At 46.3% G+C, this 25,239-nt stretch overlaps 1 protein-coding gene across 1 annotated transcript; it reads left to right on the top strand.

Annotated features, from left to right (window-relative positions):
* The first annotated feature begins 3,770 nt into the window (after window positions 1–3,770).
* MMP13 (matrix metallopeptidase 13) lies at window positions 3,771–17,609 on the top strand. The gene is made up of 10 exons (XM_043579183.1): window positions 3,771–5,346; window positions 5,434–5,675; window positions 6,843–6,991; window positions 7,152–7,277; window positions 9,202–9,363; window positions 11,109–11,226; window positions 12,237–12,370; window positions 13,308–13,467; window positions 15,290–15,393; window positions 16,280–17,609. The coding sequence occupies exons 1-10, from the start codon at window positions 5,230–5,232 to the stop codon at window positions 16,378–16,380; spliced, it is 1,413 nt and encodes a 470-aa protein (XP_043435118.1). The 5' UTR covers window positions 3,771–5,229; the 3' UTR covers window positions 16,381–17,609.
* The last annotated feature ends 7,630 nt before the right edge of the window (window positions 17,610–25,239 follow it).

The raw sequence follows: 25,239 nt of genomic DNA, 5'->3' as shown, positions 1-25,239 counted from the left end.
TAGAAATTAGAAACATCAAAAGCCCCAGCAGCCCCTGGGGCCTCGGGGACCCGGGAGCAGGTGACATGACCAAGTCCAAGGCTGAGCGATCTGCAGGTGGGAGGCATGGGGGGTGGGGTGGTGGTGCTGGACCTACGGATGTTCAGGGGAGGGGTGGGGGGGCGGACCTGCGGATCTCTAGGTGCGGGTGTCGTTCCAGGCTTGGTTGTAAACATACCTCCTTGAAATATCTCCCCGCGGACACTGGTGATGACGTGGCCCCTGTGCTGAGCCCAGGTTTTGCTGGGTGCTCTGTGGTTACTTACCGCGAATTAGTTAAATGTATCAAGCGCTTACTATGTGCCAGGCACGGTCGCAAACGGTCTCCAGTCCATACGTCCTTCAATGATCATGTAACCTGTAAGATAGGTCCTGTGATGATCCCATTTGTGAAGTGAAGAAAATACCTTCCCTCCCCACTCTGCTCCAGCCACACTGGCCTTCCTGACGCTTTCCTCAAGTATGCCAGCCGCATTCTCACCTCAGGGCCTTTGCACTTGTCTCCTTTCTGCTGAGAACATTCTTGCCCCAGATCACTCAATAACCTTCATCTCCCTCAGATTCTTACTCACAGGTCCCTTTCTCAGTGAGCCCCTCTGCCACCTTATATAAATTGCAACACTCCCCCTTGACCCCCGACTCGCTCGCTCTCTCTCTCTCTTTCCTGCTCTGTTTTTCTCTCTAATTACCTCTCTCCCCCTACTAGAGTGTTAGCCGCTTAAGGACCGGGATTCCGACGTGTTTTGTTCACTGCTGTATCAGTGACAGCCAACAAGTGGCACGTGTGACAGGGCTAATGCATGGCAGGGTTGGGATTGGGGCGGGTGTAACGGTCGTCAAGGCCCTTCTGCATGGTCTCTGCAGACTCAGCGAAGAGCTGAATCGACGGAGAGGGAAAAGAAACAAACACCCATCCTGCAGTCCATGGCTCAAAAGGATTCCTTTTCCATTTAGATGTCAGCTTATAATGTTCTTTGCCTGAGACGTGTTTTAATTGCTTGGTCATAACCTTCCCGCCAAGTTTAAGGCCTTTCTTTGACTCATTGTCATTAACAGGGAAAAAGTTGGGGGCCCTCACATCGCGCTGGTGGACGCCCCAAGGAAATGAGTGAAGTTAGTGCACACCCGAGGCCCGGACGCTGGCCCCGATCCTAAGGCCGGGATGACTGCCTTCTTCCTGCGCATGGAGGTGTGAAACCAGCCTGGTAGCGGGACTCACGGGGAGTCACCGTTGACAGTGTATACTTCCTGCCTACGGTTTTCCGGAATTATCCAACTGGAGCTTATGAAAACTTTTCAAGTATTAACCTCTTTAACACATAGTATTATTAAGATACATCGTGTGCAGTTTTGAGCTCCTTCTCAGTTTTGCGACAGGTTCAGGGAAGGGCGAACCAGGGAGCACGTACCTGATTGATTCCCGTCGCCTTCCTGGAATTGAAAATAAAGGCAGATTCAACAAAGCAACAACATGGCAAGTTTTTCTATTCCAGAAACTACTGTTTTTTAAAAAAAAAAACCTTTGAGATTGACTATTGTCTAAATAAATCAACTTTCAGAATATATATGTAGGGGATTATCTAAAAAATCTCGAGGTATTACGGTAATATTCCCTTCTAGGTTTCTCCTTAGTTTCCAGCCACCATGCAATAAGTTTATTTACTTTTTTGTGTATTATTTTTTAAATCAGAAATTCTGTTTTTAAAGGCATGGAACCCACGCCGTGGGGCTGCAGGGGGGTCAGAAACTAGGCAACCATCGGATGTGTTTCCACCAACCGTTGCTTCCTGCTTCTGCACACTCAAATCCTTAACTTGCAGAAGAATGAAGGCACCAAGCGTCACCACCAACATTGTCGATTTACCACGCTCTAAACTGAAAACAGACTTTTTGCCTTAAAGATTGTTTGATTATAGAATTTTCAGAATTGTGATCCAACGCAGCTGACCCTTTGTTCCCGGTTTTCCTGTTCTGGAACCTTCCTGTGCTTTACTCAGGGGTTGGTCATGGACATCTCTGGTTCTGTCCTGGGTGATGTCTTGAGCTTAGATGATGATGTAGGTCTTAAAAAGTCCCATATTGCTTCTGTCTGAATCAGCAGTAGATTCACATTTCTCACTGGGTCCAGTGTTGTTTGCTCATTCTACAGCTTTTCAAACTTCCAGTGTCCAGTAGGCTCGTTAGAACCACTTGTAAATACCAGCTCAGCTAATTGTGCTAAAGGTGTCATTTGACACCATAAACCACTTCACCGGCGGTTAAGACTGGCTTTCATTCCAACGCTTAACAGCCAGAGATAAGGACTCGTGTTGACAAGCAATCTGCCCACACATTTCCCTGTGATGACACATCCTAATCACCGGCCAAGCGCACTCCTCTGTGAACAGTAGCCCACGGATAAGCAGTCTGATTGTTTTCTTAAGGAATCAATTTCTCTTTTAACCTTCTGAGCAACTTTTATTTACCTTCCCAGGAACACTACAGAAAGTGGACGGTGTGTTCTCATCAACCTGTTTCTTATTTTGCGCCGTTTATATTCTCGAGTGGAATGAGACTAATAAAATACTAACGTGTTTGTAATTAGCATTATTTGTGAAGTTGAAATACCATGGCATTTACTTATTGTTATTTTGCATTAAAAAATGTGTCTTTGCAGGGAGGTAATATTGTCATTGACCCAAGAAAAAGGCTCTTATCTTCATCCTACCTTCGCAGGGACTAGCACGGTGTCCCGCAGAGTTGATGCCCAATCAGTAGTCGCTGGTTTAATAACTAAAGCGGCTTTTTAAGACATGCTGGTTTATTTGTTTCTTTCTTTCTTTCTTTTTTTAAAAGTATAATTTATTGTCAACTTAGCTAACATACAGTGTGTACAGTGTGCTCTTTGTTTTGAGGGTAGATTCCCATGATTCATTGCTTATAGACCAAAACACTCTACATTTTTACTTTTAACGTTTATTCATTTCTGAGACACAGACAGATCATGAGCAGGAGAGGGGCAGAGAGAGAGGAAGACACAGAATCTGAAGCAGGCTCCAGGCTCCGAGCTGTCAGCACAGAGCCCAACACGGGACTCGAACCCACGAACCATGAGATCATGACCCCAGCCGAAGTCAGCCACTTAACCGACCGACCCAGACGCCCCTACGTACTAAAACATTCTAGCTTAACGTGGTAACATGTCTACAGATATATGAGAACCTGCAAGTACTTAACCTATGTGATGTGTCTCTCCCCCTTCCACATGTTACATAAAATGTCATTTGTTTCCAGAGGTCTTTCGGGCTTCTTTTTAAATATCTGAGGCTTGAAAAGCCTTCTTTTATTGGTAAAAATAAATGGTATCTAATGAACTGATTTCCTAGACGCTTAGTACATGAATCAAAACTTTGGATAATTATCACTTAATCTAAAATACGCTGTTGCAAAGAGACTGAAGTTATTGTTTTGCATTGCTGGTTGAGCCCAAACCTCATCTTGGACTCATTAGAAATATTTATTGTAAGGATCTATTTGGCTCTGTTTTGGGGAAAGCATAAATTTCCCTCAAGTGGAGCAGCTGGGTGGTTCAGTCAGTTAAGCATCTGACTCTTGATTTTGGCTCCGGTCATCATCATCCCAGGGTCATTAGATCGAGGCCCACGTGGGGCTCTGTGCGGAGTGTGGAACCCACCTAAGATTGTCTCTCTCTGTCTCTGTCTCTGTCTCTCTCTCTGCTTGTCCCCCATTTGCATGCACTTTCTCTCTCTCTCTCAAAAAAGAAAACAAATTCCTCAACTGATCGCCCACATTTCACAGGCTTTCTGCTCACCCTGAGGTACCGGCCAGTGGAGGTGATGGCGTTTTTACTCACACGCGGGTGCCCCTTCCTGACCCACCCGAATCTGTATTCATGCCCCTTCTTTTTCTCTTCCTGTTCCGGACCTGAGCCCTGACTCTTGGTCACTTAAATTAACATGCATCAATTTCTGTCGTTCGATCTGAAGATCATGACTCATATTCTTCCGTCCGTTTACATCGCCGGGGGACCAAAGACGGCGTTCTGATTTCATGGAACTCACTGTGCGAGGTTCTGAAGGGGATAATAGAAATAGGCCTCGTGGATGGCTTTCCTGAGTGTTGGACCTAAGGCACTTCTACTGTGCAAACTTAAAAATAAAAATTGAGAAACTTGACAATGGCCATGAGCTTCCCCAGCCCCCCCAGTTTTCCTGGATACTCCCAGACGTGTGGGAACAAAGCAGTTCGGTTTCTGAGAGTTAATGGGGTAGAGGCCGGGCTGGATGGTGGTGAAGAACACGAAGTCTCGAGTCTAGTGGCTGGATTGGAATGCCGAGAGGACCGTCTATTAACTCTGTGACCCCAAGCAAGCATTTAACTCGTCTGTGTCTCAGATTATTCATCTGTACGACGGAAACAAGCCTTCCAGCGGTCCCTACTTCACGCGGCTGTCATACGGATTAAATGAGATCACGCCTTTTAAGCCTCGCGGGTAGTGATCCCTCAATATGTGGTGGCCGTTACGCTGTCTTCCAGAATCTTCTCCTCCCTCGTCCTGGACCCGCCGGGCATTTGAGCAGGACTCCGCGTCTGTTAGGGGCCACACCAGAGCCTTTAGATGTCAACCGTCGCATCAACGCCGTGGACGTCCCCTGGTGCCTCCGGGGCTCCGAGCGTGGGTCTGGTCCAGTCTGCGGCCTCAGGTAGACGGCGTTGCCCCCTGTAATTGCTTTGGGGACAGTGATGTTTGCAGGTCGCAGGGGTACAGAGGCTGTAGAAGCAGGACTCAGTGTGCCTGTAGGGAAGCAGTGCAGCGTCTTGATTTTCTTCTCCGAGAAAAGTAACGGTGGCTGCTTTCCTACGGAGGGAACAACCTTGTTCCCAGTGAAGCGAACAACTCACTAGTCTGTTTCTTCCCACCGCATCCCTCAATGTGCTGAGGCCGTTTGTTTGGCCAGATGGTTTTTGGGCCCCTGCTGAAATGAGAGATGGCCTCGTTTCCTATTTCCCTCAAATTCTCCCACAAACCACACTTCTTGGGAGGAAAGGAAAAGTCGCCCTGTAAGCATGTTTACTTTCAGCTCCCTAGGAAGCGGAGCGTGTCCTCAGACGATGAGTCACCCCTGCAGGTCTATAAAATAAAGGTGCGCGTCTGCGGGCGGCCAGCAGCCTCCGGGCACAGCCGTCAGGATGCACCGGGCCTTCCTCGCCGCCCTCCTCCTCTGGAGCTGGGCTCGCTGTCGGTCCCTGCCCCTTCCCAGCGACGGTGACGACGACCTGTCCGAGGAAGACTTCCAGTTGGCAGAGGTACAGCATCCGGCCGGTCCCAGCGGTGCGCCCCGTCTCCCCGACGCCCTTCCCTTTCCCAGCAGGTGCTTCTGTTCTCTCTTCCAGCGCTACCTGAAATCCTACTACTACCCGATGAATCCCGCTGGAATCCTGAAGAAAGCGGCCACGAGCTCCGTGGCCGACAGGCTCCGAGAAATGCAAGCCTTTTTTGGCTTAGAGGTCACCGGCCAGCTCGATGACAACACCTTAGACATCATGAAGAAACCGAGGTGTGGGGTCCCCGATGTGGGCGAGTACAACGTTTTCCCTCGAACGCTCAAGTGGTCCAAGACGAACTTAACCTACAGGTATGTCAGAGGTTATCTTTCTTTAAGATTTGCTACTTTAGAAAACAGCATGAAATGCCTAATTTTCAGCACAGGCTGTAGAGGACAGAGCATGTTTGGTCCCGTTTGTTAAAGATAGGCTTTAAATATTTAACTAGAAGTTAAAGAATTCCACCGATGACGTTACTACTATTGGTGAGAACGTCCCCTAACATCTATTATTGTTTCGTTAACCCAGCATTACTGTATGTTAAAAACCTCAAAGTAATTTTTTTTTAGAAAAGAGATCAAATTAGAAGTAAAAGTAGGTTTAATAAAATTTGCAAATGTACTACATCAGGCATATTTACTAATAGTGCTTAAAAGTGGAGAGTCCTGCTGTCTCTAGGAACTTCACAGAGCTATTGCATTTTTGGGGTATAGCGATACAATTGCAAACTTGTATCATTCAGTATAAGTTTTATTAAGTATATGAATACTTTGGGACGCCTGGGGGGCTCAATCAGTTGAGCGTCCGACTTCAACTCAGGTTATGATCTCACAGTTCGTGAGCTCGAGTCCCGCCTCGGGCTCTGTGCTGACAGCTGGGAGCCTGGAGCCTGCTGAGATTCTGTCTCCCTCTCTCTCTGCCCCTCCCCTGCTCATGCTCTGTCTCTCTCTCTTAAAAATAAGTAAACATTAAAACATTTTTTTAAATTAAATATGTGAATACTTTAAGTGTAAGATTCCAAGTGGCCAGATATTTGGAGATAGTCAAATGTCTGACTGAATTCATTTTGTTACCTTTGTATGGGCTCATAATTGCTAAGTTCTTTGAAATGATGGACCTCTACCAGAACTTTCAGAGAAGGCATGGCATTAGAGTCAAAAAGCAGTATTCCAGGGGCGCCTGGGTGGCGCAGTCGGTTAAGCGTCCGACTTCAGCCAGGTCATGATCTCGCGGTCCGTGAGTTCGAGCCCCGCGTCGGGCTCTGGGCTGATGGCTCAGAGCCTGGAGCCTGTTTCCGATTCTGTGTCTCCCTCTCTCTCTGCCCCTCCCCCGTTCATGCTCTGTCTCTCTCTGTCCCAAAAATAAATAAACGTTGAAAAAAAAAATTAAAAAAAAAAAAAAGCAGTATTCCAAGAAAATATGTTCTCAAATACCCTTTGCCTTCCAGAAATGTAATCGAAACTTTCTCTGTTAAATAGGATTGTGAATTATACCCCTGATCTGACTCATTCTGAAGTCGAAAAGGCATTCAAAAAAGCCCTCAAAGTTTGGTCTGATGTGACACCACTGAACTTCACCAGACTCCATGACGGCACTGCTGACATCATGATCTCTTTTGGAACTAAAGGTGATGACATTGTGGAGACATTTTTACATGCTGCTCATTACTTGTCTCCATTCTTTTTTCCCTCCTTTCGGTCATTCATCACTTTTTACAGAATCCACCCAGCATTGTGCCGGGCACTAGTGGGTATAATTAGATTCTGAACTCTTGCTTTTGTGTGTAGAGCATGGCGACTTCTACCCATTTGATGGACCCTCTGGTCTGCTGGCTCATGCTTTTCCTCCTGGGCCAAATTATGGAGGCGACGCCCATTTTGATGATGACGAAACATGGACAAGTACTTCCAAAGGTAATATTTCTGATGAAGATATGTCACGATTACTAGATTAGATGAGACAGTGATCCCATTGACAAGAAATTACGGAGCACACCATAAATTATATTTGATAGTTGCTTCTATTTTTCAAAACAATTACAAATGTGTCTTATGTTTATTAGTCTCTACAAGTGACATTTCTACAAACCTGTGTGAAACATTAGAAGTGAGCAGTTCGGTTTAGTGGCCTGAGGGATACTAGCTAACTTTAAATTAGGACCAACATGTCCTTCTGTCAGCCAAGGTGGTGTTACTACAGATTACCTTTTGGCGTGTTAAGGAAGTACAGTTTGTTACAAACACGTACCTAAAAACTATTAGGGCTGGATAGGCAAGTCATAGATGAGTTGGATGTGAGTCGAAATAGTTTTTTTTTCCATGACAGAAATAGCACAAGTGCAGTCAATTTTCTGTTTTCTGTTATATGTGTTACTTGTTTGAGACATGTGTATGTCACTGATTTTATAAACACCCTTACAACAGATCAAGATATGTCTTACTCGAAACGGCACGAAACAGATACATATACAGAGCATATAAGAGCAAAGTGAAACCCATTGTTGAATGAATTCAGTCGGTAGTTGAATCGTCAAAACTGAAAAGAATTCAAAATATTAATTTAGGAAGAAAAGCGAGATTGTTCCAAGTAGGACTTAAGTATGGAGCTGTATTGACTGTTGGTTGTGATAATTAGAGGTAGTCCTCATAGAGGCTAAAGTTCTTCACTTAAATCAGATGGATTATGTTTCCAAAGAGTAAAACTGGGCCTTGCCTGACCAACGCCTGAGCTCCAGTGCCTCCAAGCTATCTTTGGAAGGAAAGGTGAGACTTTGCATATTTGTGTTCTGAATTATTACACAGGTAAGAATGATTTTAGGCAGACAGAATAACATCTAGTGCTGTTAAGATAGAACCACAATGAACCCGAGTTTTGGGTTCCTGCATAAATCCTGGGTTTGAAATATTTAGCTGAAATGAAGGAAAATATTCACACACAAACCACGATTAATGTTTCATGGGAAGGCCAGGAATGGCTCTACCGCTGGTCGTTTCAGTGAAGAATTTCTTGTCACTCGGATCACGTGAGCTTTCGTTGCTCCTACGGTCTGCACGTGTTACTAAGTTGGTTGTACCTTTTCTTTGAGGACAGGCTCTGATGGCAAGTGGTGTTTCAGGTCAAACTTAAACCACCGACTCCAGCTTCCATGTGTTTTTTCCAACCTTTTATATATATATATTTTCCAGTTTAAAATACTAGTACGAAGAGGCTCAGATATTGGCAGAAAGAATGACTAGAGGAAGTCACGTAGAAACGGTGACACAGTGGCCTGCTAAAATAGGGGACAGCGGACCGATCATCTCCAGGGCCTGTATTTCTTAAATTGTAGCGTCTACAGACATTCTGGAAAGGATCGTTTGGTTGGGATTTGTTCCCAAGTAGATTCCCAGAGACGCTATTTAGTGCATCCGCCATACTTGGCCGTCATCCCTTGTCATGGTGCCTCTTGTTCTGATGATGTTCTAGAAACACCCTTGATCTGTACCGCCCTATGTGACTTCCCGTGACTCCTCCTTTGAGGCCACCACTGTCCCCTTTCCTCACCTGGCCTGAGAGAACAATCATTTTTAGTGTCTTCGCAGTAAATCCCCACTGATGACTACTTATTCGAGAGCAATCTGTTGATACTCTAATTATGTAGGCAGCGATAATCAAAGAAAACACTCCATTCTTTATAAGGATTAAATCCATATTTTGAATCTTCCTTCAACCAACTGAATATTAATGTTAAAAAAACAGTAAAATTACCAAGAAAGAGAAATACATGAAGAAAATAGCATTCTGTCCACTGGTCATCAGACGACCTGGTTTTCTCATCATTTCCTTGTTTCCTTACAGGTTACAACTTGTTTCTTGTCGCTGCCCACGAGTTTGGCCACTCCTTAGGTCTCGACCACTCCAAGGACCCAGGAGCACTCATGTTTCCCATCTACACCTACACTGGCCAAAGCCACTTCATGCTTCCTGATGACGACGTACAAGGGATCCAGTCTCTCTATGGTAACTCTTAATTTATCAGTTTAGAAACAGAATAGGTACAGGCACTTATTTTCAAAATCATTAGTGAATTTCTCATGACCAATATTACTGTCCTGGTTCTGTTTTTTTTTTTAACGTTTATTCATTTTTGGGAGAGAAAGGGGGTGCAGAGTATGAGCAGGGGAGGGACAGAGAGAGAGGGAGACACAGAATCTGAAGCAGGCTCTGGGCTCTGAGTATCAGCACAGAGCCAGAACCCACAAACCGTGAGATGATGACCTGAGCCAGAGTCAGATGCTTAACTGACTGAGCTACCCAGGCACCTCCTGGTTGTTATTAGAACCTAGAAAAACATACCCTTTTATTCTTTTTTTTCTGAATCAGACGACCTGCTCAAGTAGAAAGTGTTCTATTCTCCAAAGATTTTGCAGATTCTTACTTGTATTTTGTATTTTGATACCCTTAAGACACCTCTGCCATAAGGAAGGAAAATATTTAATTAATTCCCCATTTGGCCAATGAAGCAACTAAGCCCCAGAGCTTAAGTAGAGAATCTGCAGGACAGGGGCCAAGGGTGACAGTGAGGTCTTGACCGGCTTCTGTAAATCCTGGGCGTTCCTTCAACCCCTCCAGTTTACCACCATAGAAACTGTTCAAGCAGCCTGTGGTGACTTAACCAACATCTACAGCGACTGTCGTAAGAATCTCCTCTTTCTTCCTTCCAAATTTTCAGCCACGTTTACAAAGTAATTAAACCTCTCCCGAAACAAGCACACTTGCCTGCTGTAAAGAGGGCTAAAGCGGGGCACCTGGGTGGCTCGGTCAGTTAAGCGTCCAACTTCAGCTCAGGTCATGATCTCACGGTCCGTGGGTTCGAGCCCCGCGTTGGGCTCTGTGCTGACAGCTCAGAGCCTGGAGCCTGTTTCCGATTCTGTGTCTCCGTCTCTCTCTCTGCCCCTCCCTCGTTCATGCTCTGTCTCTCTCTGTCTCAAAAATAAATAAATGTTAAAAAAAAAATTAAAAAAAAAAAAAAGAGGGCTAAAGCCACAGTGGAGGGTCGTCGGTGTAAACGCTTCTGAGCACAGAGCTCGGGACACTTCCTGTTTCCCCCTGTGCGCTCAAGTCTGCGGGGGCAGCCAGCGTGGGCGTGGGCCAGCCTTTCTCCTTACTTCTCCAGGGTTGGGAGTGAGGCGCTTGATGGGGCAAAGGATGAACTCAGTGGGGAGAAGGCAGCTCAGAGTTGTCACTGTGCCCGGCACGCGCGTGAGCCGGGGGGTGCGGGGGCCACACGCTCATGGCATGCGAGTGTGGCTGGGGGGCCTGGCTGGGCATGCAGAGCGGTGCTGGGGTGGACTGGGGAGGCAGCCAGCGCGGACGGGACACTGCCAGCAGGTGACAGCTGGGGCGAGGCTCCCTCGGGGATGACGAGCCACCAGGAGTGGCTCGAATGTGTCTCTCGGCAGCAGCCCGTCTGCAGCTGGGGCAAAGCCCGCGGAGGGTGCCCTCCTGCAGCCCACCCATCCCTAACACCAGCCTCAAACCTGAACTTGTACTTGAGAAGGGTGTCCAGGGGTCTGGAAGGACGAGAGCAGGGGGCGCCGCAAGAGTGGGGGCAGGGAGCAGGGTCACATCGTGTGTGCATCATGACGCAGAGGCTGAGGACCTGTCACCCTCCTTGGAGGGGACCCGCCTGCTGTGCATTAGCGGGGTTGGGTCATCCGAGAGGCCATCCTCGTCACCTTCTGCCCTTTGTGTCACGACTGCAGGCCCGGGAGATGAGGACCCCAACCCGAAACATCCCAAAACGCCGGACAAATGTGACCCGTCCCTGACCCTCGACGCCATCACCAGTCTCCGAGGAGAGACCATGATCTTTAAAGACAGGTGCTTGTGATTCTGCTTTGCACAACTTGCGGGTCACAGACGTTCATCAGCTAGACCTGTGCATTGCCGCACATCCAGGCAGATTTCCAGACGTGAAGTTAACAGCGAAAATAAGACATCTTTGGGCAGTTTGGTTTTCTTCTTTTTCGGTTTTTGGTGTTTTTTTTTACGTGTTTCGGATGAAATGAATGACTCCTAGATATACACCTTACTTTTCAATGGGGATTCTTGGCCTAACGCAGCCTCTCTTTATGACTTTGGTTACATTCGTTCCTGTAAAGATAACCAAGTAAATGTAGAAAACCAGGTTGTTTGTCTTAAAAACACGCATTTTGAAATCAATCCCTGTATTAGTAAGTGGTTACAGTGTCCACGTGAATTCCTTTTGGTTTGGGAAGACTTTTTTTCTGGTAACGTATGTGGGAATTTGGGAGAGCGAGTTATTTAAAACCTGGACCTCCCTGTGGGGAGCGAACAATGAATTTTTAACTTCACCTTAGAACATTGTTCTCATATGCTGATTTGTTAACTTGTTCATTTATTCATCCATCAATTAACCGATCCCTTGTCTGTGGTCCAATAGCCTTCCTACCTCCCCTAGTAGAGCTCTGGTTACACTGTAGCCCAGGCATTTTCTCAGGCATCTGCGTCTAGGCCCCAAAATCTTGGAAGACATAGTTTTTGTAACCCCAGGTTTCTTTCCGGAGCCTAACACAGTGCCTGGCGCATTCGCTCACCACTTGCACCATTTGCAAAACTGAACAAAGCGTGGCCGTAACTCACGAAGGCCGTGGGGCCTTCGAGGGTCTGTGAGATTTCAAACCTTCCTACTTGAGACAGCAGCTTTTCCAGCTGGCACGGAAGGGAAACGTCCACAAGTGAGGGGGATGATCGCCCCAACTTCCCTGTGTGGATGTGGAGATGGGTGGGGGGGGCACGGCTAGCAGGACCAGAAATATCTACACTTCAAGACTGTGACGGCAAACTGTGCGCTTCTCCTTTTCTGGTAGATTCTTCTGGCGCCTGCACCCCCAGCAGGTGGACGCAGAGCTGTTTTTAACAAAATCCTTTTGGCCGGAACTTCCCAACCGCATCGACGCCGCCTACGAGCACGCCTCCCGTGACCTTATCTTCATCTTTAGAGGTAAGCCTTTCCCCAGTGAGGCAGGGAGGAGCCTGATGCTGCGAGAGCCGTAGCAAAATGACCCTCCTCCAAAGTACCCCAAAGAAGAACCCACGGTAACAAAATAGGAAGCCGAACGTACCTGGAACCTTTCTACCAAGCGTCCCCAAATGCGACAAGTGAAAAGTCTGCGGTATTACTTATCGTTACAAATCTACTGTTTGTTTTATAGCGATCATGCCAGTTTTTTCTTATTTCCTCTTAGAAATTATTTGCTGAGCAAACCTGATCAGAAAAATGGGAAAAAATATTATCCATAATTCCCACTTCTGAAAAGTCGATTTATTTCATTTCCTTACTTGTTTTAGTAGTTCTTCGCCATAGGTAGTGTGTATTTTTGAATATTTATTGTCATAGCGTATGTACATTTTAATATTTTACTTGTTCCCTTGACATAAAAATCACAGTTTTCCAAACTGCTGCTCTGTCTTCGTGATCATAATCTGTAAAGGCTACAAGCATTCTACTAACATTGTTTCTGTTGTTTCACCATTATAATTAGTGCTCTAATAAAGTCACTTTTAAGAGAAGGATGTAACAACTTTCTATCTGGTTTAATATTTGAGCTTTCAATCTAATGTACTGTTCCCACCGTTATTCACGAAGAAATCTCAATGTCCTTTTCACCCAACTCCAGATTAACATTCAAAGGTGATAAATAACCAATTAATGATGGGGTTTCATTGCTAATTATGCTCAGAATTAGGAAATTAGTATCTTAGATCCTGTTTTTGTTTGACAAATGCTCTTATTTCTATGCTTCATAAACATGGTGACCACAAATGCTAATTTATTTGTAAATGTATAAAATGAGTCTTTCTTTGTTAACGTGCGTATCTACATAATGTGTCCTAATAGGTTCCCTTGCGTGATAAAACCGTTCTTTCACTTATTCTAGGCAGAAAATTTTGGGCTCTTAATGGTTATGACATTCTGGAAGGTTACCCCAAAAAAATATCCGAACTGGGATTTCCAAAAGATGTTAAAAAGATAAGTGCTGCTGTCCACTTTGAGGACACAGGGAAGACGCTCTTCTTCTCGGGAAACCAGGTCTGGAGGTATGGCCGCCATGTTTACTGATTTGCCTGGGGGCAGATCCCGTGGCAGGGATTTAATCGTCTCAGTGCTCTTGAAAACACACATGTGTACACACAGTGCCCACCTCCTCGGAGCCGTTCTTTTCTCTCGTGGCCACTTGTTGTACCTCAGCCCTGCTGAAGCCATCTCTTACTTGGACATCTTCGTTCTCACTGGTCTTTCTCGTGGCTCCTCTTTCTTGTCAGCTTGTAATTCACAGGCAGCTCCACCTTCTGTGGCCGGAGAAGACACAAGAGCAGGTGGAGGAGAAGACTGAGAGAGAGAAGGCCGCCCTTCCTTGTGTCTGCTCACCCAGACACAAGGGGAGGTTGGCCAGGAAGCTGCTAGGCCTACGATTCTTGAAGTCAGCCCCTTTTTGAAGGACAGGTGGAGTTAGAATATTTAGAACATACGTAGATACCAAGGCAGCTTTGATACTGGCAACATTGAAGATTCTAGAGCCAGATAGACAGATATATAGATATAGACATAGATATAGATATAGATATAGATAGATAAGTAGATAGATGAAAATATATATATTTCATATATATATATGATTTTAGGATGTCTTTGGTTGGCTAGGGCATGCCTATATATATATATATATATATATATATATATATATATGGAGAGAGAGAGAGAGAGAGAGAGAGAGAGAATATTCATATCTCACAGCGATCCCATACTTAAAATGTTTAAATCAGTAGCTCTACTTTATCTGGACTCACATGTGCATGCACACACACACACACTCATTCCCTGTATGTGTCCTCTTTGCCGTTTGACTTCTGTATTTCTGACAGTGACCTTCACTACTCTCTAAAGTTCTCCTAGTGCTGCCGTCCCGGTCCCCATGCCCGACACAAGGTCTGTGGTTCATTGAGGGCGTATCACTCACCAGATCACAAACGCACCGTGCTCTCATCCCCCCTTTTGGCTGGAGGGTCTTTCCCTGCATCTCTCCCTTTTGAAACTCTACCCACTGTTTCGAATTAACCAGAAATACCGTTTAACCTCAAAGTCTTTCTGGAACCCTTGAGGCTCTCTCCCTCCTCATGTACTCTCATGGCACTTTCTGCATCCTTGTCACGATGCCTAGCTTCTGTTGCTTAGTGTTCTGGTGTGCCCAGGTCCTAGCCGTCTCCATAGGTCAGTGGCTCTGGTCTTTCGGCAGTTGGAACATCCCTCAAGGACAAGAGACTCATCAGCAGCAGTAACAGTGGTACATGATGGACGGCCGCTCTAGGTTGACTTCAGGATGTGTGTGGTTGGCGGGGGTGCCCGTGCAGGGGTGGCGGATGCTGAACCGTAGTTATGGGGGGCAGCGCTGTGCTCCCCTCCCTAGCGTCAGTGCCATCATGTGCCCCTGTGACTTTTTAGTTACCGAAAGTACACGTCCAATATCCTTGCGTCCCTTACTGCAACTTAGTGAGTCGTCTCGCCCACTGTTGGAGATCAGGACACAGTTTTTCAGGGCACAAGCATGGATTTATTTCGCTTTAAGAACCCCTTCCTAATAACCCACTTTTATAACAGATATGCCGTTTGGGAGATGGAGACGAGCTGGTAACTGTCTTTACAAAGATGGCCTTTGCCCAGTCAGCAAATACTCAGGAAACACCCACCGCGCACTCAGTATTGTAATTACTCATTTGAAAAGGCTCCCGGATATTTTAAACGCGCCTAAAATGTTAATACTTTTGTCAGTTTTGAAAGGCGTCCTGATATCCTTTGAGTCATTTTTAAGAGAATTTCTAAGCAATACGACCTACTGAAGAGTTCCTTTTCCTCGCCACATAGCTATGATGACAGCAACCACGCCATGGATCAGGACTCCCCCAGGCTGATCGAAGAGGACTTTCCAGGGATTGGTGATAAAGTGGACGCCGTCTACGAGAAAAACGGTAACGAGTTCCATCACACGGACCTTAACGGGGGGCTTCTGTACCCCTCCTAATCATTTCTCCTACACAGAAGTTTTATCCAGGACTTAGATGTGCTAGTAAATGTGTGGCAGGTAAGGAATTACTGTGACTACTCACACAGGCAGCAAACAAAACATAACACGCTTAGTTAGAATAAATGAAAACGGTGCTTAAATGACTGCGAATTCTCCAAATAAAGGGTGCCGAACTTGAAACATTATCTTGAATTGTGCGTAACCGTGCCAAGAGGCAAAGATTATTGCCATAATTTAAATCAGGGGCATTGGGGCGCCTGGGTGGCTCAGTCGGTTGAGCGTCCGACTTCGGCTCAGGTCACGATCTCGCGGTTCATGAGTTTGAGCCCCGCATCGGGCTCTGGGCTGATGGCTCAGAGCCTGGAGCCTGCTTCCGATTCTGTGTCTCCCTCTCTCTCTGCCCCTTCCCCGTTCATGCTCTGTCTCTCTCTGTCTCAAAAATAAACGTTAAAAAAAAAAATCAGGGGCAGAGTGGGGTGTCATTTATAAGGAAAACGACCCCAATCACTATATTGTTGTTTTTGCTTTAATCTTGAAAAGGGGTATTTTTCCCCACTTAAATAACTAATATCGACACGTGAAGCATCCACACTGGAGCTCGTGGCAAGGTGACGATTTCAAGGTGACCACTCAGGAGACCCGGGAAACCTTGTACGTTTTTTCCTCCCTGAAACTATCAGCAATGTAGTAAAGCATTAGAAGGGTTTAAACATAAACGTTGCCATGTTAAAAAAAAATGGGACCCCACAGGTTGCACTTTTAACGTGAGCTGGCATAAACCCTTATTGTTTCCAGACGGTGAAATTTTCTTTTTGGTCTTTTTCTTACAGGTTACATCTATTTTTTCAATGGGCCCATCCAGTTTGAATACAGCATCTGGAGTAACCGTATTGTTCGCGTCCTGCCAGCAAATTCCCTGTTGTGGTGTTAAATACTGTTGTTATTTAAATCCTGGAGAGCATTTGAGATAACACTTCCAGTGATACTGGGTGTGGGGGACGACGGGGTGTCAGGGGAAAGCTTCGTTCTGTGAACAAGCGTCAGTAACTTATGTTTGAATGGGTGGGATGTGTATAGCTAGACGTGGCTGGAACCACAGTGAATCTTCAAATAATGGAACGGATCCTCTCTAAGGATCGCCTCATTGTCGCGCACTGCAGAAGTCGTACTCAACAGTGCTTCCCGCAGCAGAAATGGGACATATGGGGTGTCAGAGACAGTTAGCATCATTTTTTAAAATATATTTATAAGGAAACTTTGCAAAGGTATAGAAGTAAATCATAGTTATGTAATTAATGAGTCATCTTTATGAAAAAAGCATCAAAGAGTATGAAAGTGGAATTTGCCAGGAGCGTAAGGCACCAAGAAAAGACAAAAACCAGAGGGAACTATCTGTCATAAAGATACTGTAGGGCAACTTTCCAAAGAAGCCATTTTGGGTTTGCACTGACAACATCTGAATGTACATGGCCCCGTTCATAACACTAGGATGTATCAAAGTCACTAAAGAGGAGAGACAGAGGCCAAGGCTAAGGATAATACATGTGCCTGTGGGTTCTGTTTAATTTTCCCTTTGACCGTGATTCCAGAGCTACTGTCAAAGAAGGCGTTTTTTGCCTGTTATAGAAGATAAAGAGAGACAGTTTCTTTTTGTATCCAAACATTTCAGGTCTCTCAAAAATATCAGAGCATTAAAATTCTTATCACGATGATCTAAGGCCATGGTATCACTCTTTCATAACTCATCTGATTAAGACTCAAAGTCGTATTTTAGCCCTATTTCGCCCAGATAATTGTTTTAATTGTCCAGTTTACCTTGGATACACAGGCTATGTTCCGAAGATAGAGACTCGAACATATCTTATAAACTGGAAGTGTGCTAAAACGGACACATCCAAAATAAAAGCATTCTGCATTCAACACGACCGCGGTCTTCTTGAGGGTGTGAACTAGCTTTCTCTCTCCTTCGTTCCCATTCCTGTGATCCCTCAGCACGTTTTCCTGCCTGGCACAGAGTTCACACTGAATATAGGAATGACCACCGAGGGAGGAACATCTTGTTCACAGAAGTTCAGGCAAAGAAAATAAAGTGTATTATATTTGCAGAATGTGTTAGGAAGCGTCTATGTTGTTTCTAATAAAAAACATGTTTTGAACAGAGAGCAGTGTATTTTGCCTTTCGGTGTAATTTTAGACTTTACTCACACAAAGAGGGTCCTTTTAAATCATTCCTGTTTCTTGCCCATCTCTCGGTGAATGTAGTTTGCTCCTTGTTTTTGTTTTGTGTGTTTGTAGGGAGACTTAATCCAGAATTTAGAATGAACTGTCCAAGGCTGTGTTAACAAGATCCCTGGCGGGGTTGGTGGGCGTGCAGCTCCCTGCGTGGAGCACAGGTTCCTCAGACTCTCCCTGCTGAGAGCACTGTTGGGAATGAAGTGTGAGGGTCCCTGGATCTGGAGCGAGGAAGACAGAGTTCTGCCACTTTCTCTGCCATGACCCCTGGCGGGGGACCCTAAACAAGTTCTTGAACCTCTTGGGGCCTGACTGTCGTGATGTCTACCACGAGACCGGTGCCACTTGGTGAGGTTGTGGGAATACGGGGGACAGGGGCCTCTCAGGAGGAGGGCAAACACTGCCATCCCCAAACATTCGGTAAGGGTCCACTACAGGTCAGGCAGCCGAGACGTTGAGACTGACAAGAAAAACTTGCTCCCTACCCCCTGAAGAACTTACATCCTACTGTGGAGGCAAAACGATCAAAACTCAGTAAGTTAAATGATTTTAGGAGAGCATGACCGGTGGCTGCGGGTGCAGAAGCAATGCTGGCTATTTCCTCCCAGGGCGCCCCTCAGAGTCGGACTCCATGCATTTGTCTTCCTTGACTGCGCCATAGGGTTCCTGATTTCTACAGCTTGCTATCGGAGTAGAACATGCCCGTTCATCCATCTGTTCATCCACCTGTGTATCCATCTGTCCATCCATCCATCCATCCATCCAACTGTACATGTGTCCGTCCATCCATCCATCCATCCATCCATCCATCTTTCCATCTATCCATCCATCTGTCCATCCGTCTACCTGTCCATCCATCCGTCCATCCTCCCCTCTCTCCCTCCCTCCCTCTCCCTTTCCCTCCTTCCATCCACCCAGTAAATCTTACTTGAGCACCTCTGCTGTGTCAGGAACTTCAGTAGATGCTGTGGATACGATGCAGAGTAGAACCTTATTATTTTCTTGGGGCTCACAGTCTGGTTGCTGAGATGGGCATTAATCAAATAAGCATGAAATACAACTATGATACATGCTGTAAAGAAAAGACACACAGTCCTCAGAGACCCTCCAGGACGAGGGATTTTACCTACTGTATGGATGGGGCAAGGGGCGCAGGAGGGAAGCTCGGGGAAGTCCTCCCCGTGGAAGAGACGCCCAAGAGCATCCAGCACGAGCATCTCTGGGGTGGCGAAGAGACTCAGGGAGAGGGCTCCAGGTCAGCCCTCCAGACTAAAAAGGACTTGTTGGAGCACAGTAGAGAGTCACGGGGGTGTTTATGATGAGTTGCGCAGCCCGCAATGGGTAAACTATACCAAGGAGCTCCTGGATTCCACCCTGTCCCTCCTACTTTTCCCAAAGCTACGGAGGAATCTGCACGTTTCTCTGTGACAAACATACAAGCAAGCAAACCGAAAGTTTATGGAGTGCTAAGGCCTGTTAGTTGAAAAAACAATACAGGGAGGTCATTCTAAGGATCAGCATATGACTATCTAGTTCTTAGTAATTTAGCCAGTGGATGGAAATCCTGACTTGTTGAGCACGTGGGTGCATTTTCAACATTATTCTGGAAGAAGGTGGGCACCTGTCTCTGTAAGAAGCTTCGAGGTCTCTCCTGGTGGCCTCTCTCTAGTCCTGGGCCAGTGGATTGCCCTGGTGTGGTTCAAGGCCACTCACTGCCCCCGGACTCGGTCTTCAGCAGATGACTCCACGCTGGGGGACACTCCAGCTCCTCTCTGAATATGAAAGGCTGCTTTAGAGAGTTCTTCTCTGATGTGTTCCTCAGGCCAGCAGATGAGCATCACCTGGTGACTTACTAGAAAAGCACATTCTGCACCACCCTAGACCTGCCGCACGAGGGACCCTGCCTGGGATTCAGAAATCTATGTGTGAGTAAGCCCTGGGGTTCCACGGGCCCTCAGGAAGTACTTAAGCACTCTGAGCAGCGCTTCTGAGAGATTGCATGACTGTTGCTGGGGCTCCCAGCTTCCTGGAAAGATCTTGAGATCAGTGTTCTACCCCTCTTCCAGAAGATTCATGGTGCGTGCTGGCGTACGAAAGGCTATAAGTGGTCCCGTGGAGAATAAACTGTTTAAGTTTGTGGAACAAGATTTCCCAAACATATCTGAACATGGAAGGTCATTTTCTTTCTTTCCCTTTCATTTTTAAAGAGAATCTTTAACTTGATTTCAGAAAAAAACTTCCTCATTTGCTTGTATGTTTTCTCTTCTCTAGATTAGATAGAGAGCTAGATGATAGATAGATAGATAGATAGATAGATAGATAGACAGATGATAGATAGATGGGTAGATACATAGACATAAATAGATACAGAGCTACTATCAGGATTATTTCCCAACTCCTGTCTCTGCTCCAGTCTCAGGTCCAAATTCCCAATTTGATTGGTGTTACTTGGATCAGTGTCCTTCCGTTGTGGCCAGATCATCAAATCCAAATACCAAATGTCTCTTTGGAGCTTACCGACGGGGGTAAGCGTGGTATTCAAGAGAAGCTCGTTATGAGTTGGGCAGTTGGTCCTTGTAGGATCTGCTGTAGAATATGTTGGCTAAAGCACAGAGAGCCAGCTTGGGCACACAGATATCCATGAATGCCGTGAGGAACCGAAGCGACTTTGTCTTGAGAAGCAATATCACGTCCACAAACGTTGGAGGCCGAGTAAGAGCTACCGTCCAACATCACTCAATGGCCTTGCGGCTAGTAAGACTCTGTGTAGCACATAATTGGGGGACAAGTTTGCAGAACCTCTTGACGTGAATCCGTAGGCCAGACGGTTTTGAAACCAGAAAACAACCTGATTTTAGGGACTCATCACGAGGCGGTGGGATTTACAATAGTTCCACTAGGTGGCACTGACAGTACTCTTTCAAAGACTGTAATTGGATTAAGTCACCAAAATAGTGCTGTGTTGCTTAGTGTGGGGATGAGAAGCACGGCCAAATCACCGATGGTTTAATTCCTGACACAATGCCATCGATTTTGGATAAGGTTTGTGCCCCTGTCATGGACTCCCGCAGCTACAAGGCTTCCTTCAAGGAGATGGGAGTCAGAGTGGGGTGTCCTGCCAAGCCACTGAGACTGTGGCCAACGCTTGGAGCCGGGACTTGTGAGTCACCACAGGCCTTGGAGGGTAGACTGGAAAGCGAACCACAAAAATACACAACGTTCGCAGAACACGGAGCTGCCCGCTAAAGAGGAAACAAAGCAGCCGGCGGCAAAGAGGAAGAAGTCCCCAAACCGCTGGGCCAACCACCTGGGACAATCACTTCTCAGAGGAAGAGAATGCTTGAGGTTTCCAAAGTTTCCTTCTCCCACGTGACTTAGTTTTTCTCATTTTTTTGGACTTTTCATACCTGATGTGCCGGAGTGTGCCAAATGCTGATCTAGAATTCCTCACTGCTCATAGAGCACTTTGATTCCACCTGATGGGCAGAATTATGCCCTAAGACTACATACTCAGGGAAGGAAAATGTGCATATGTTTAAAATTCATTATAACCCACTCTGGAACCAATCTTTTCATGATGTCACCACACGTCAACGGAACAAGAAACATCGTTAAGTACGCGGTATCCAGCCAGTTGCTGAGCGTCTGAAGTCTTGGTTGTAACGGAGCTGCGTTCACACGGATCCGCCTGCTAAATGTTAATAGTTGTTCAGGAATGAAGATATTACGGTTCCTGTTTTTCGAGCTCCACATTGGGTTCAAGACATCATCCAAGCTTCCCTATCTATGTCCCTACCTCCTATGCAAAAAGACTTTAAAAAATTAGTAATGAAAGTGTGTTTTCATGTATTTGTTTTTTTAATTATTATTATTATTATTTTTAAAATATTTATTTATTTAGGGGAAAGCACAAGTGAGGAGGGGCAGAGACGGGGACCGAGGATCCAAAGCCGGCTCTGTACTGACAGCAGAGGGTCCAATGTGGGGCTCAAACTCATGAACCACGAGATCATGACCTGAGCCAAAACCAAGAGTCGGACGCTTCACCGAACGAGCCACCCAGGCACCCCTGTGGCCCTTCCAGTTCTATCTGAAAAGGACTTACTTTCTGTGGTTAAAGGCACGGACCTTCCGGGTCATATGATTTAGCCTGCCTGTGCCTCAGCTGGCTGGGTCCCCAGTGGCTTGTGCTGGCAAAGCAATGAGAGGGAAAAAGGATTCTGAGAGCTCTAAGTACCTCTGAGCACATGGGGTACTGTGTTGGCTCTGTTTCTGGAAAGTCCTGGTCTGGACCATTTCAAGCTGAGCTGCGGGCCTGGACACCGAACAGAATCTTCGCCTCTAGCCACGCTCACTTTTCAGAGTCCACTCATCAGGCTTTATCCCTTAATAAGTAAGATCCCTGCTAAGTAGTTTGTTCCCAGTTTCATAGGGAACTTATAAACTGTTGTATGGCTTGAGTAACAGCAAGATAAAATGAAGGCCAAGGAAGCAGGGCTACGCGGAAGTGAAATGCTGGGCCATATTTTACAGCAGCAGCAATGGAAGCAGGCTATTTGGGCGACACACGGACTCAGGACTTTCTGTAGGATTAGCTGGAGAAGGAACTCACAAGTCAGCTATTTTCCTAGAATTGTGTTATGCACTGTGTACACGTGTTTTGTTTCCGTTTGATGTTTTACAGTTAAGTTTAAAACATTTCCTGAAATCTTCCATTGCGGCCAATTTGGGGGTGGGGGGATATGACAATATTGTGTGTCCTTTGTTTACCGAAGATGAAAAAAATTAGAGGAACCGGCTAGATCATCTGATTCAAGTCTGTCATTTTACAAATGAGAAACTGAGGCCCGGAGGGAAAGAATGGTCTCTCCAAGATCATACAGTTGTCTTGGAGACTTTCCATAGAAATCATCACCGCCCTGTCTCTGTTCGGCTTGTAAATTCCCCCGCCTTCCGTGGGCCAGCATACTATGTGTGGAGACAGCCACGACTCGTCAAAGCTCACGAAACACACTTGCTTCTTCCCAAAGGAGACCAGTAATGCGATGTTTCAAGGGGAGCTGTATCGATATGACTTTGGGTAATTGTCGGGCCAGATTCTCAGCCTTTGTGGCTCATCATCTCCCCACAGCCAAGGTCATTTGACTTAACTGACCTTGGTCAGGAGCGATTGAGGGAGAGCCAGTTCAGCCTCCTGGAACCCAGCAAAATATTTTCTCTGCCAGGACAACTTTGGCTTTGTATCCAATTTTGACAACTCGGTTTTTGTGTTCTTCTTGAGTTGGGGTCCCTACTTTGGCTGCAAACTGTACCCCTCTTCACTCCCCGTACCATAGTCCCACTTTTCAATACTCCATGCCCATCGCATTCTGTTTGTGATTTGCCAGACTTGGGTAACTCAAGTTCTGGTCCTTGCCTTCACCCTGAGGTTGGGTCCCCCAATTTATCAATGAGGGGTTGGCCTTTTCCTTCGGTGAAGACATAAATACTGAGACAAATACATATACCTTTCTCAACTTTGTTTGGTCCGTCCTGAACGTCTTAAATTTTTCGTCTCCCTCTTGCTCTCTGAGGTCAACTCAGCTTCTTCACAAAGAAAATAGCTGTCAGCTGCAAAGACCTGCCCCTGCTCGATGCTCGGGCACGCAACCTGGAGCCTTACTCTGGACAGCGTCAGCACAAAGCTGATCACAACCTTTGCTCCTCCCAGCTATCAGTGTCGGCTCCTAGAACTATCCAGAACTATCCAGGTTCTCTGATGCCCTCATGACCACCTTAAGCTTATACCTGTCTCTGACATCTGTGAGAGCCTCTCTTTCTAGCAGATTCTTTTCTCTCCCTCTCTGTGGCTTTGTTTGGCACGTCAGGAAACCTCAACCCATAGGTACGGATGCCTGACCCTATGGACCATCCCCACCCACTCGGCCAGCACTCGGGACAAACACATCATTGAGGGGCCCACCCTGGTTGAACAGGGCAGTGCAGGAGCCCATCCAGGCCATGGCAGCGGGGAATTCAGGGGACCCATGATCTAGAGCAATTCTGTGCAACAAGAAATAAAACACAATTCACATACATAATTTTAAATTTTGTAGTAGCCATATTAAACAAATTAAAAACACACAGATAAAATGAGATTTCATGATACATTTTACTTAATTCAATATATCTAAAATATCAGTATTTCAAATATAGTTAAAATTTTTAAAAATTAATGATGAGATATTTACATTGTGTTTTTCGTATGAAGTCTTCGGAATCCAGTGTGTATTTTTACACTTACAGCGCATCTCAGTCCTGATTAACCGCATGTCCAGTGCTCAGTAGCCTAGTGGCTATGAAAGAGACATGGCAGGAAGCGTGTGGACACAGGAAGGCCACGTGGCCAGCACCGTGGAAGACTGTGGCCTCACTGTCCATCCTTTCAGTTTCTCTCCTCTATTAGCTGCCTGCTGTCTTCCAAGTTAGATTTGTGATTCTGCATCTAATCCCAAGTGATGAGAGCCCTCAGCTCCTTTGTCCAGTTTGTCACCCCAGCCTACCAACCCTTTGCTCTTCCCGAGGTCCCGAAGGGGCTGTTGGAGGGACCTGCACAACCATGGGAGTATGAAGTCCCCACCTCTGGAGGATGAGTGGGTGATGGGAACACTGTAGTAGGGAGGCCAGAGCTGGTGCTGTAACGGGTACAGGTACCATCTATGAAACTGTGTGCACCCAGGCAGTGCCTAACCCACCCGGAATCCTGGTGCACAGCCCGCAGGGAGACTCGGCCTCTCGGGTCTCAGCTATAGAGCACATCCCGTCAGAAATGAGGTTGTACTCACAGTACTGGACGTTGATACTTTTCCAGCTGCCACAACTGTTGAAGTGTTTCACGTGTGTTCGTTTACTTACTGTCACAGAAGTTCCATTTCCCTTCCTACTTGAGAAGTGAGCAAACAAGCACAGAGAGTTTAAGGGCCTTGTTCTTAGTCATACAGCTGTTGGGGGAGGCTTGGGACTTAAATCCCGGATAAATCCCGGGTATTTAGACTGAAATAATGCCTGGTCTGGTCCTCCGTGGACCCCCAGGCACGTAGCAAGGACAAGCACCAGGCTGCTACTTGAACATCGGGGAAGACCGGGTGGGGGTGGGGGTGGGCCGTGGGCAGCAGAGTCACAGCTCCTGCTAAACCAGAGACGCGGACCTGGAGCTCATGGTCAGAGCAGGAACTGAAGTCACGCTTTCGGATTTGCAGCCGAGATTTGTAAGCACTTCCTGTTCCCACAACGTACAGGCCACTTCTCTTCGGTCTGGTTGAATGAGTGTTTGTGTATCTGCTCTGCTTCTTGAGGATCTGAAATTCTATTTCAAAACTTCCAAGAAGGAGCACTATGGAATTAACAATAAAAACATCCATCATCCACTTCTCTACAGTCAGAAGTCCTGCCTCCCTTTGGTTCTGGGCAAAGTGAGGGTTGTTTCTACGGTGGTGGAGACCTACTGGTGAACAATCGTGCAGTCTATACCGAGAGCGGATGTCCGCACAGAAATGCACTATGCAGACAAAAGGAAAGA

The sequence above is a fragment of the Prionailurus bengalensis genome, chromosome D1 (genome assembly GCF_016509475.1).
Source record: "Prionailurus bengalensis isolate Pbe53 chromosome D1, Fcat_Pben_1.1_paternal_pri, whole genome shotgun sequence".
NCBI classification, from domain to species: domain Eukaryota; kingdom Metazoa; phylum Chordata; class Mammalia; order Carnivora; family Felidae; genus Prionailurus; species Prionailurus bengalensis.
Note: the sequence above shows the minus strand (reverse complement) of the source record. Positions and strands in the feature narration are given on the sequence as shown.